Genomic DNA, 14,017 nt, shown 5'->3' with positions numbered 1-14,017 from the left:
TTTCTGCAGATGCAATAGAGGCGGTGAAGAAAGTCTTCTTCGCCGTCGCTACCGCCACTTGGTAGGCTCGACATTGAGCTCTAACCCGTGTCCAGTCAGATTCAGAATGAGTTATCCGCCACCGGCGCTCTAGCCGTCTCAGCGATTGTTTCATTGCCCTCAGATCCATTGAAAACCATGGGGCTGTCCGGGCTCCATGCAATCGGAGAGGGTGCTTCGGAGCCAATGACATCAGATGTGGGACAGGTGGGTGTGACTTGACCGAAATGTCCAGGCAGGTGAAATGGGGGAAGGGCTGGTGGGCCTAATTAAGCCTGGTGGTCGGAGGTTCCACACTCTTGCATTAAAGGATGTACTTTTTCAAATAAAGGTGCATCTCTTACAAAGTTATTTTAATTGTATTTAGTAGCTTCAGAATGACTGGTAAAAATCCAGAAGTATGGTTACAGCATATGAGCAGTTCTCTACTTGCCAGAAAATTTATAAAATGTTGCTTGATACCCTTGCCAATAGATTTAATATTATTTCTACTCCAGGTTCATCTGTGGGGTACAACCCCAACATGATTAGGGGTTAAGATATCAAAATTGCAGATATTTTTACACTAGTCACAAATGTGCTGTTTGGTTCTCTGGTTCTCCAAACCAGCATTGATTTTTGCCTTTTCTGCATTATACTTCATGACTGGACCATGTGCCAATTGGTCAGCCTTTGTGATGCTTTGTTGAACAGGAGGATTTCCCCCACAGGCACAGCAGTCACTCATGTTCTCAATTAAAATAGTGTCTGTATAATGAGGAACACTCAGTTCTGTTATCAGCACAGCTTATTTACCTATCATTCAGCTGTGCTGAGAGCTGCTCTGGTCTGATGGCCTTCCACCTCATGAGAAGTAGTCCTTCTGGGTCACCTTCAGACTGCTCATCATACATGCTAAGTTTTCCATCAATTAGCCCTCTTATTCCTTGCTTTTGTTAGATCCTTTACTTCACATATGCAAGGTAGTGTCAATTCCTTCATCCCTTATGATGTCTTGAACAAATGCATAGTCTTGCACAGCACGGTGGAAGCTTCTGAAACCTTGTCAGAGGTTTTCTGTGCTTTTTTTAAAATAATAAATAAGCCATTTTTATTTCATGGATTCTCATTTACCTTTCTCTGATGTCATACGGAGTTTCACACACTTACCATATCTATTTAATAGTGAAAATGCTTTCATACACAAAACTTAAGTAACTTTTTCTCTACCCAAAAGTGATAGAAGGAAAGCTCAACCACCTGGCTAGAATTACTGGATGTTGGATATATCTAAAGAAGAGGTAGGAATACCTATGGTGCCTTTCATCATGGCCTTGACATGTATGGTCCTAAAGGCATGTTTGTGGTCTGAGACAGGCTTTAATACAATTGCTTTTGCTAAAAAGATCTACCCAACAAGCACTTGGCAAAGGATTGCCACTCCATTTGTGAGACTGCATGTGGGTATTACTTGCGGAAGAATAAATGTTGCTAAAATCCAAATGTTCTAACCCCCCCCCCCCAATATAGATGTATTATGATATCTTGGCTGACTTTACTGGCATATTAACTTAGTGTTGGTTTCAAATTTTATCAATTGAAAGCTGCTCTTTAAAAACATTTGTGAATAATTGCTGTATTGTCAATAAATATTTTAATGACTGTTTAGAAGCTGGAAAACCTAAGTTAATACCTGTAAGACAATTCGAATAGAAATACTGTAAAGCTAATTGTTATCCATTATGTTATACAGAATGTATACTTATAAATTTATAAGTACAACATTATACTTATTTTTAAGTGGATCACAGCCAAGACATGTTCCCTGAACAAAGGGACCTTCCAGAGGCTTGCTGTTTTTGGGTAGGATTCAATCACATACCAGCAAATTCAGGTTTGAATTGGTACTCTTTCACAACAAACAAAGAATCAGATTTTTTAATGATAAAGAAAGTAGCAGGTACATGCACTGGAAAATGTGGGATAACGCTTGCCACACCATCTTATAACATCGCTGCAAACAAATCAGAATGAATGTTCAATAAATAACTGATGTCATACAACCTCCCCACTAACTTTATGCAAACAAATATGGATGGATGCTCAATATACAGGGCTTCTGGAAGTAACCAAAGAGTTTAAAATACTAATTCTTGCAAGTGATCTCAGACAGATACAAATGTGAACCTCAAAGGGGGCTGAGAGTCTGGGCTTCAGGGACAAGAATGGACTGTGGTTTGAAACTCCAACAGCCATTCCTTAGGGGTGTCAAAGCCCATTAATGTTCATTTTCATCCAGCCTCAGAAGTTTGGTTAGAATTGTGTCTTGTTGTTTCGTATGTTGGTACCGGTATGTATGTTTACTTGGATTTATAGTCAGTCTCATTGATTGTGTTTCTAGTGACCGCAAGGGTGTTAGATGCTGCGTTTTAGGGGCTGGAACTGGTTTTCAGGCAAGGAGGTTGATTATAACCCTCTGTTGTTAACCATGTAAAGTTGGCTGGTTTTAACAAGACAAATTGCAGAGAGCTGTCTTGAAAACTTGCGACAACTGTTAGACCAAAAAAATCACATTTTGCTCATTATTCTTTTGAGGAATCAGCATTATAGGTGGCCGGTCCCCCACCATTGGATCAAATAACAACTAAAACCTCTATACACAATGTAGGTGTCAGGTATTTCTCCAAAGAAATTTACTGCAACCATTTCCTCCCAATCCGAAAAGCAGTGACATAGAAATGACCCCCACACCCCATAAAGCTGGCAAGGCACTGAAGGAACAGGAATTTTCTCATACATCAATCCCACTGCTGCAGAAAATGTTGCTCTCCTTGCTTTACAGAAATGCGGTGCTAGTTACCGGGTGTCATAGTGTCACCATGCATAGGATGTACACTGTTCTGAAGCTACTGATCCCGTAACTGCTATGCCATGCTTGAAACTGCTTCTGCTTCTCTCCATTGCGACTGGTATATGTGTATGTCAGCTATTTTCAAACTCCCCCACATCCCATGAATCATTTGAAAGTTGCTGAAGGTATTGGTGGACCACTTGATGATTTTTCGCCCTGTTGTAGCAATTTTAATTCCATAGAAATTTGTAATACATTAAAGTAGAATATAAGAAATAAAAGGAGCAATAAAAATAAATGTGAATATTTAATGCAATGGATGTCCCATCTCCCACCTTCAAACACAAAGCCAAAGACACACTGTGGACCATTTGAATGAAGCTTGCAACACTGGCATTCCGTGGATCACAGCTTGGGACCTCCTGGTGTGTAAGACATGCAGTCTTGTTGCTCAGAACACTTGGTTGCTAACATGAGGTCCAAGATTTAAAATCAGGGCTGCGTATAAACTCTGTGATAAAGCTTTCACTAGCACAGGTTGACATAACATAAACCCCACAGGTCAGTTGCCCCCCCCAATGGATTATTTGCAGCTCCCTTGAATAATACCCATTACTTGTGGGTCTTTCTTACCCTGGTCAAGTCAAGCAGTTATAGCGGAGATAGAAGAATTGTGTAATCTGCATTGTTCCTTCTTGGATCTAGAGGTGTGAGGTGCTGCTGCCAGAATCTGCATGCCTGCTGCAACCACAAGCCACTCCCACTGCATGGCTTCTTGTGAGTCCTAGAAAACCTACTCCTGCCTTGCAGGACTTTTTCCACCTGGCCTGGGAGGATGGGACCCTGACTGACTCCAGCTACAAAAGCTGACGTTGCTGAACAGATTACTAGGTTGGAGTACTGTTTGTGGGGCAGGGGCAGGGGTTGTTGGTGGGGTTGTTGCTGTTATTGATATTAGTTTTTGTATCTTTATTTTTAGATCTTACCATGATTTATATGGAAATCATGTTCAATTTAGTTGCATACTTTTGGTTGTGTTTTTTTATTGTTCATACCTACTTGTGTTATATTTGTAATTATATAAAAAAAATTCATGTCGTAAGCCACCTTGAGCATGGTTTTAACTAGAAAGGCGGCATACAGATCAAATGATGTGTGTATGTTTGTATTCCCTCTGCATATGAATTGTTGGGGGAGTGGAGATTTTATGTTCTGTTGTTGTCACTGAGGTGAGCATGAAAGAACAAACATAAGGAAGCAAATGATAGAGAAGAAAACATGGTAAAAGGGAAGAGTGAAGGGGGAAATGGTGGTGCACATAGATCTGTGAGATAAACAGAAGCAGGGAGGTGATGATGCAAAAAGACTTGTGAGATGGGAAACAAAAATAAGAGTAGGTGTTGCATTTTGTCTGTAGAAATTCAGATGTTTGGATTCATAAGGGTAAGTGGCCTGGTTATTTATCCTTATGGGGCAAATCAAATCTTTTAAGATGGCAAAGGAATGTTTAGGATGAATCATTTAAAATTATTGTATACAGACAAAACAGTGTTACAAAATGCTAGCCAAACTACTGATGTCACCGTCTTACATTAATAAAAGTGTAAAAGTCACCCTCAGAATGCTTTGAATTATATGCCCCTACTCTAAGGCAGACATAATCTGGAGCAAGATATTCTGCATTAAGGATCACCTTGGTAGGTCACTGGCACTACAGATTCTTCCTTGAGCAGCTAGGCAGTGAGAGAGGAATGAGACAAGTGGCAGAACCATAGTAAGGCGGAAGTTTGTACTGTCCTCTAAAGATTAAGGTACTCCTGATTTTTGCTAGTGCCAACGTCTGAAAGAAGTCTGAGTAACTGGAAACTTTCTGCAGAGGGAAGACACGCATATAGCTATTATCATATTAGCTCGAATGGCTTATTGTTCTAGCCCTTGAATGTATAGACCTTTACTTATTAAATAATTAATTAACAACAGAACCCAACTTTTTAAACAGCTCCCAACACATTTTGTTAACAGCAGGAAGTAAACCAACAACAAATAAAATGACCCATTAATACAGAATGGCCTCGTTTAAAGATCCTGGGAAGGATTCAACATTGTGCTCTTCCGTCACTACAAGCATTCCAGCTTTCCCAGTGGAATAATCTAATGTCTCCTCCTCCTGCATGCTGTTCTGGGGGTTTTTCAGACCCCATCCTTCCCACACTGAACCAATTGTGGGGGAGAGGAGGAGAGGGAGGAAAGTTCCTTGCACTAGCAGAACTCATTGCACTGACTCTTGCTAGCACACCTACTTAGTTGAATCCAGCCCACTGCTCCTTTGTCAGACTCCCCTCAGTTGCTTTGAAGCTGCTGTGTGCCATCAACACTCAATGTCAAAGTTATGATCTATGGCTCTTCTCTCAGGGATTATTGTGAAAGTATTTGATACCTCTTTGTTATTCCATAGCCGTTCCAGTTGAAATCCTTTCTTTTCTCCTTCCCTCTTGCTGTCTGTGTTCTGCAAAGCTATTTGTCTCTTCTCAATTAACTCCCTTCCTCTTCTTGTCAATTGCCATGGATCCTTCCTTCCTGTTTCCCGTGTGCAACTCGCTCCCACATTCTGCTCCAATAAGGATTTGCACTAGTTCCACACACACACACACACACAGTTGGGTGCCATTAAAATGCTATTGCTTAAGAAAATGAAAACTTAACTTAATAGCTTGCATTGTGCTTCCTTCCCCTTTCCTCCACAGAACATCCCTACTCTGGGAAGTGTAGCAATAACCATGGTGCTCCACAATTGTGATGAGGTAGCAGTGGCTGGATTTGGTTATGACATGAGCTCTCCAAATGCACCACTACATTACTATGAGAACATCAAGATGTCTGCCATCAAAGAGGTAAGGTATTCTATGTTCAGTAGGCAGTAGTCTTGATAGCTAAATCCATGTTCAGAAGCAGAATATCTCTGAATACCAGGTGCAGGAAACAAACAATGGGGGAGGGCTGTGAGTACTCATTCCACAATTAATTTGGTAGTCTTTATGTTATTGTAGAACTTGTTTGGTTGTTTTTTTTTTTTTACTTCAGTGGAGTACCATTTTGGAATAATTAGATATTCACTTCTTTGTAAACCAGATTACCGTATACTCCCCTGTGCATTAAATATGTGGACCAGGGGGTGGGTTACCACAGGACCAGGGGCCAGATGCAGCCATTCAGGCCATTCTGTCTGGCTCTCAGGACTCTTCCCAGACTGTACCCTTCCGTGGCCCCACTCTGCACTCTCTAAGGTGCTTTTGGAGTCACACTTGCTGCTCCACTCACTTTTGCCTCTGACCCTGCTCACCAGTGGCATGGAGCCTGTGGAAGGTTGTCCATGAGGGAATGTGTCCCTCAGGTTGAAAAAGGTTCTCCACCTCTGGTGTAGAAGACAGGACAGATTTACTTACCCTTCCTTACTCCCATTCAGCAGTGAAACAATTTGTCTGATATTTGAACTACTTTTGCTGCAAAAAGTTTTATGGAGATGAATATTTGCCTTGTGGCTGCTCCGGCTAAAGTAATCTGTGAGACACACCTGCTTGTCAGTAAAAATGACAGGCACATGCAGCTGTTATGGACAGACCAGTCTTCAATAAAGGTAAAGGACCCCTGACAGTTAAGTCCAGTCACGAACGACTCTGGGGTTGCGGCGCTCATCGTGCTTTACTGGCCAAGGGAGCCGGAGTACAGCTTCCGGGTCATGTCGCCAGCATGACAAAGCCACTTCTGGCGAACCAGAGCAGCGCACGGAAACGCTGTTTACCTTCCCGCCAGAGCGGTACCTATTTATCTACTTGCACTTTAACATGCTTTTGAACTGCTAGGTTGGCAGGAGCTGGGACCGAGCAATGGGAGTAATTTGTGAGATGCACCTGATTGTCAGTAGAAATGACAGGCAAATGCAGCTGTTATGGACAGACCAGACTTCAGTAGAGTCCAACATTAAAGCATCCTCGACCTGCAAACCATACTAATGGAGGAGCTGCTTACTAATATATGAGGAGCTCTGTAGACAAAGGTGCAGGAGGATGACCAGCCTTTATGAAGTATCTCTGTCTTCCCATAAGAATTCCTGATTACATGCAGAACCATTAGAAATAGGTATGAAGAATGAATTGCTTTCACGTCATCTCCCACGTAGATTGCCTTTTCTTATTATTTGGTCTGTGGGTACCAGGCTAATCCTCACCTCTCAAACCCAAGTTCTCTTAGGTTTCACTTCCCCTAATACAAGCAGAGCCATCTGTTCCCAAGTATCAATATTTAATTCTTCTCTAGCCTTCTCTTCTCCCCTCTGGACTAATTGTTTATAATATTATGGAATCTAACTACATGAGAGGGGATTGCATTTCTGCCTTGCCTCGCCTTTTTAATATTAATGACAGCTAGTAATTGTTAGCCTCTTGGGAATTAAGATGAAAGGTAAAAGGGGCAGTGGTTGGTTTGTCATCTTCCCCTTTTCCCAGGGGTGTAACAAGTGAGAGTTTGTAGTGCTGCAAGACTGGTGTTCCATGATCAGTAGACTATGCAGATGCCAAGAGGTGAGAAGAATGTTGTGCTATTAGTGATCAATGGTAAAAGTACATGTATTGTCTCTCATAACCAGTGCTCTGGAAAGACCAGCTTTGTCCTTTTGATACTGAGTCAGCTGAGGTTGTATCCTTACTTGCAAGGTTCTATATGCTCCTTTTACTTTACAGGTGCTTGTTGGCAGGATATCCCACCCTACGCCATAAAGAGCCAGTTCTGTCTATGAAACTTTGAAGCTTTTTGAACATCAGTGTTAGTGCCAAATAGGTGCAAGGTTTATACGTGTTGTGAAAGAGAGGAGGAAATTAATCATCATAGCTCTTGGGACACAATTATCCATAACAATGGGAGGGAAGGGTAATGAGGGTGTGTTGAATATAATTTTCTTTCTTCTATTCTGTAGTAATATTTACATGTACAGTAAAGCCTTGAACAGTTTCATTTGAACTTAAAACCTATGCCTTTTAAAATGAGTCTTTGGGATTCATCCAGGAAGGTAGGCGTAACATTTTTGAGGCCTAAAACAACTATTTCATGAATGAATGACCTGAGTCTAAACTGTTTTGTCATAGGACAGGGGAGTAAAGTCCAGTGTACAACAAGACCCATTTTTAGGATTGGCTTTGCATGCCAAATTTGACAGGTGGGTGAGGTTGCCCACCTGTCAATCACTTAACATCACAATGACGTAAGAGCCAAAACCTGCTTTCTGATGTGGTGAGGGCTCAACTTGTTCCAGGAGGGTTTCCATTGACAGTAGTTTCATTGAAACCACTTCCGCTCCTGGAAAAAGGCATGCCTCCACCCCCATCTGTCTATGCACAGGGAGTTCAGCGAGCTTTCTTCATGGATCAGCAGCCGCATTTCCACCTGCCCCAAGGCAGCTGGGTGTGGTTTGGGGGAAATTGCCTTGTGTGCTAAACAGGGAGAGCTAGTGGCTCAATTCATCCCACAGACCAGAGGTTCCCCACCATGATATATTAGGAAATGAGAAGAAATTGCTTGTTGCGTTTCACTTGGTACTGCCCTGTGTACAGCTCTGTTAGAACTTCTGTTCTGATACCAGAGAGAAGGATGGAATAGACTGATAAAAGAGGTCTGTGTACTCCGAACAATATATATACCTCTCTGCTAAACTCAGTTCAGGAAGGTAAAAGAACCCCAGCCCAAATCTCCATTGTTTTTACGTAATAGGAATAAATTGAAAATTCTCTCACTGCTAGTCCCAAAAGTGTATATTTGCTTGCACGCGCATGTGCACAGTCATTAATAGGAGCCTCTCTGGGAATGTCCATCAACCGGCAATTCTATTGTGCTGTGTCTTAGAGAGAACAGACCTGCAGGCTACGGTGTGTGTTCCCTAACGCAAGGTGTGTCATTGATTTACACGCAATGTCTGCTTGACATCTCCCTGGACACCATTTTAAAACCCAGTGACTCATCTCTAGGGAATTTCTTCTCAATACACACAAAGCCAATGAATTGCATTTGTTTGCAGCTGGGTGGAGGTGGCCCCTCCTGTGCCAAGACATGAGCAATAAAACCTCAGGATAGAAACATATCCTTTTTCTATTACCTGCTGCACTATGTAAGGCTGAGGGTTTTGTCAGATTTTTAAGGGCAAAAATGCTGAAAGCACAGTATGTTACTGTGAAATCATGCATTTCTGACTACCAGCTACATATCTGTGGTGTAAATTATATGCATAGGAAGGTATGCAAATCATCCAGGAAGCATCCAGGAAGCCTAGATGTAGCAGGTAGGACTCACTGAACTCAGTAAATTTGCATAGTTGCATCCTTATGGTAATAGTTATCAAACATCTCCCCCAAAATCTAGGCAGCTATCCCTCATCAATAGCCTTATAGTCAACAGGCATTATTGGACATCCACTTCAAATGTATTAGTCCTGGTCCCCTGCCTACCATGATGGTGACCATGATCTTTAAAGGTAGCCAATCCAGCCCACTGCCAGAATTAGAAACACTGGGAGATGGTTAGGAGCAGTGCAGACAGGAAGCAGTAAATGAGCAAAACTAGTAAACACTGAGCACTGTTAATGCAAGATAAGAACACCTCTTCTCTGTAGATTCAGATAAAGAGTCCAGCAGAGCAGGGCCGTCTTAAGCGCCCCTGGCGCTGTGGAGCGACAGATCCCTCTGGCGCCCCCCCCCGTTTCCCCTCTGGCGCCCCCCGCCCCGTTTCCCAGCGCGGTGGGCGGGCGCAGCGCAGCTGCCACAGGTGCTGCTGCGTGGCGGACCGGCCAGCGGGCGGGCGCCATTGTGCCCTGCGCCACCCAGCCTGGCTGTAGGGCCGGCCCTGCAGCAGAGTGAATGGCAGCTGCAAAACCGCTAAAAGGCGAGGAAAGCCATAAATCACCTATAAGAGATTATGCATAATGTGAACTGGCTGTTCTTCGCCAAAAAGCTGTACTCTTGCGATCGACGGACAGTTTATAAGAAGATGGAATACGATCTCAGGCGTTCAAGATGGCGCTGGCTTGTGTCGGACTGTTGACGCGGCAAGAAAGGCACTCCAGATCAAGAGAGATTTATGGGAAGGTTGGACTGGACAAAAAACCCACACAGGAAGAATGGATATGTGTTAAATCTTGTTTGATGCCTATCTCAGAAGCTGCAACAAAGACAAAAGAAAGAAGAAAACATCTAGAGGGACTGTTGGGGGAAAAATTGAGATTATTGTGGACTACAGCAAGATTTTGATATCAGGATTAGGATGGCAGTGTGAATAGTAATCTAGAATCCCCAGACATTGAAGCAAGGGAAGTTTAAAATTTGTTATGATTTGGCATAATATTTGGCTTAATCGATTATGTGTATAATTGGATATAATTGAAATAATTGAATTGTGTTTTAATTGGAAAATTTAATAAAAAATATTTTTAAAAAAATGGCAGCTGCAAAACCTTATCCCTAAATACGGATCTGGCAGACTAGTGGATCTCAGTGGACAGAAGATGTCTGAGAGCAATGATGCCTCTCCTATCCTGCTCCAGATGCCTTTTAAAGTAGCTCCCTGTTGCTGGAGCTTTCACACCAGGAACCACCTTTGCAGAAGGCCATATCGTTATCTGCCACATCCCCATGGTATGATGCTAGGTGCACAGTGTTGCACAAGCCCAGACTTTAAGGTAATTGCTGGTGCTTGCAAAATGCTGTGTACAGGGCTTTGCAGAACCCAACAATTAGCTGGTTGGTGCTTGCGGAACACTATGCATGGAGCTTTCCAAGACTTTACCTTTCCCACAGCTAATTCATATGTAACTCCTAATACTGGAAAATCTAAAGTGCGAGCAAGTGCTTGGTTTTGGTCCAAAAATATGAACATTCAAGCTTTCGTCTTAGGTCCTCATGAGCATAAAGTTGGCTGAGAGATTGTGCTTACAGTGAAGGTGATGTGCACAATGCCTATGCAAATAAAGCTGTTGGTGAAAGACTCTGTCTACTTTGTTTAGCCAAATGGTTGAGGTGTGTGGGTTTTTTAAAAACAGGTGTTTATCTAATATTCAGGGTCACTGAGAGGGAGTACAGGGAGCCCTGCTCTGTTGGGCAGGGAGCCCAAACTCTGAACTTTCATTAAATAAAAATAAAACACCTTAATGCTTGTATACAAAATCTTATGAAATAAAATTTCAGGTGCCATTTGACAGTTTTTTTGTGAGATATGAGCCTGCTGCTGCCTTTCAGTGCTTTTAGTCAATAAGCCAATAAGTCATAACTGTGATTGATGAGGGCTATAGCAAAATTTTGTTAAACAAGCACCTTGTAAGGCTCAAAAACAAAATCAAAATGACCTTTGCCAACACTGTAGAAGGGTATGCCTTGTTCATTTTGAAACTGTTTAGAGTCTTCCATGTATGACTCTTAATTTTCCTCTAGATTCAGACAAGAAGAAAAGCACTCCTGAGTTCCTTTTGAGTCTTCCTTCCTCTAGAAATGATATTTGTCAAGATAATATACTTGAGGATTCCATAATTTTAATATAGCTATGATTAGGCCAGGCACCCCCAAACTGCGGCCCTCCAGATGTTTTGGCCTACAACTCCCATGATCGCTAGCTAACAGCATCAGAGATGATGGGAATTGTAGTCCAAAACATCTGGAGGGCCGAAGTTTGGGGATGCCTGGACTAGGCAATAATAGCATCTCCACCCAAAAGCAAACACTACACAGACAGGACTTTAGGGTTATTTTTTCTGAGTAGAAAAAAATAACACCCAAAGATTACATTGCTAATGCAAATGCATATACCAGTTGCTGCAGGGTGGCAAAGCTGACATTGTTTACAATGTTGCTGGAGGAAATGGAGAAACATCTTGCTTCTTGAAAAAAACGAGAAAATCAGAATGACACTGGAAGTATGTTGTCTTATCAGTATGGCCACTATATAGAACATACTGTAGAAGTTTGTTTGATCCACAGTTGTATATGGCTGTACGTACAACACTGGTCCCAAACGTATTCCATACACAATCTATTTAACTGAAAAAGAGAGAAACACTTCATTATGAGATTGTTTGTTATTTTACTTGTAAAGCTGTTCTCTTTATGAAGGTGAGGCAGTTCTTCTGCTGAACCCTGATGGTTAGCTGAGGAGGGGGATTATTTCCCCATTTCTGCTCATCAGATGATCAGTCTGATGACTAGGGAGAAGGCAATTTGCAATTCGATCAGGGTGCTAAGCTCCACCCACTCCAGCGCTTTGACTACATTTTTATTTTGTTTTCCACTGCAATGATCAGTGGGGACTAGGTGTGGCAGGAAACTTTGCTTGTGGTACTGGATCAGGCCCATGAACTAGGTTACCCAGTCCTGTTTTACAACAAATGTCCACATAATTTACAAAGAACAACCTGGAAACATTTTTTTTTGCCCCAGAACACTCCTCTGCATTGATATTTCTTCTAGTTTCTATAGTCTAGATCAGGGATGGGCAACCTTTTTTCAAATAAATATTCAGAGGATTTGTTTTAGTTGGAGGCATTCGACTACCATTTTACTCAGAGTAGACATAATGAAATCCATAGACCTAATTTAGATATATTCATTAATTTCAATAGGTCTACTCCAAATAAAGCCTAGTTGAATACCACCCTCTGACTTTAGTGTGACTGTGACATATACATATGGCAGAAACCTGCCAGTTTGTTCCGAGACAGCTGAAAAAGAAAGTCTTTTTCCCAAGCTATCCAGACAGGAAAAATATATTTTAAAATCTGTTGTTGTTTTCAAGTATAATGCTTTACTGCTTCTTCCATTTGTTAAAAGTAAGGAGTTAGACACTCTGAAGAACCCAGGAAAAGATAGGGAGAAAGAACAGGAAGGAAGGAATTCTGATAGGATGGAAGAACAGGACAACTTGGAGAGGAGTCAGGGGCTATGTAAAATTAGGTTGGCCTCTATGCCGCAGGTTGTCACCTGTAGTTTCAATAGTGGGCTTTAATCACACACCCATGCACCCCACCTATCCCAGGGGTTTACTTGCCAACCCTAGTAATATAGAAATATTGATGTGGGTACCTGATTTCCAAAGAAAAGGGCAGGGTGTAGGTGAGGAGTACAGAACTTGCCTCCTGATCATGACTTACCTCCCTGCAGCTGCTCTCTGCAAACACATTTCTCCCAGCCTGAACTCTTAACACCAGATGTGACAGTAGATACGAAAAAATGTTCCTAGGGAAGGGGGCTGAAAGGAGGTAAACCATGAGGAAAGCTTTTTTTAAAAAAAAAGTATTACCTGTATATTAGTTTTATTAATATATGTGTATGCAACTCTTCCATTGCTCAAAATAGTTTCCAGATCGGTAATAAAAGATACAGGGTTGACTAATTTGCTGCTTGATTTCAGTGGATGTGCTCTATGACTTAGTATCCAACTATCAACAAAAGCAGATTCTCTCATCCGTCAGCCTCTTCTGTTTTTTTTATAAATGACCTCTTTTTCATTACTGGGATAGTTCTGTGCTTAACCATTGGAACTGTTGTCATTACATTTAGGTTGACCCTTACATTTTAGCTTTAGATCAGGGGTCAGCAAACTTTTTCAGCAGGGGGCCGGTCCACTGTCCCTCAGGCCTTGTGGTGAGCCGGACTATATTTTTTGGGGGGGGGGGTTTGAACGAATTCCTATGCCCCACAAATAACCTAGAGATGCATTTTAAATAAAAGGACACATTCTACTCATGTAAAAACACACTGATTCCCGGACTGTCCGCGGGCCAGATTGAGAAGGCGATTGGGACGCATCCAGCCCCCGGGTCTTAGGTTGCCTACCCATGCTTTAGTTTAGATAAAACTAAACATATAACTCTTAGTTTCTGAAAGGGAGGCAAATCACAGGAAACATGCAAAGGTATGCAAATACATTTACTGGAAGAACTGGGAGGGATGTTGAGTCTATGCCATAATGTTCAAATGTTGGTGCGATGAGAAACAGAGCAACAATACTGGGGTTGGTTTTTTTTTTCTTGTGTCACTATCAGTTAAAGTTAAAGAAATATGAGAGAATATGTGCCACATTGTTATCCACAGTGAATCCCAGTAATTGCTGGTAAGTATGAAG

At 41.9% G+C, this 14,017-nt stretch overlaps 1 protein-coding gene across 6 annotated transcripts in view; it reads left to right on the top strand.

Annotated features, from left to right (window-relative positions):
* The window catches only part of ST3GAL3 (ST3 beta-galactoside alpha-2,3-sialyltransferase 3), a 191,127-nt gene that overhangs the window by 163,124 nt on the left and 13,986 nt on the right, over positions 1 to 14,017 (top strand). For 5 of the 6 annotated variants that reach the window (XM_035123840.2, XM_035123842.2, XM_035123843.2 and 2 more), the window contains one exon: positions 5,614 to 5,760. In XM_035123840.2, coding sequence (XP_034979731.1) covers positions 5,614 to 5,760 — 147 coding nt within the window. Of the gene's footprint in view, positions 1 to 5,613; positions 5,761 to 7,605; positions 13,522 to 14,017 lie in introns of those variants that run through there. The other variant, XM_035123841.2, reaches the window with a different exon arrangement.

The sequence above is a fragment of the Zootoca vivipara genome, chromosome 7 (genome assembly GCF_963506605.1).
Source record: "Zootoca vivipara chromosome 7, rZooViv1.1, whole genome shotgun sequence".
In the NCBI taxonomy this organism is placed as follows: Eukaryota; Metazoa; Chordata; class Lepidosauria; order Squamata; family Lacertidae; genus Zootoca; species Zootoca vivipara.
The sequence above is the reverse complement of the archived record's forward strand: the minus strand, read 5'-3'. Positions and strand labels throughout refer to the sequence as shown.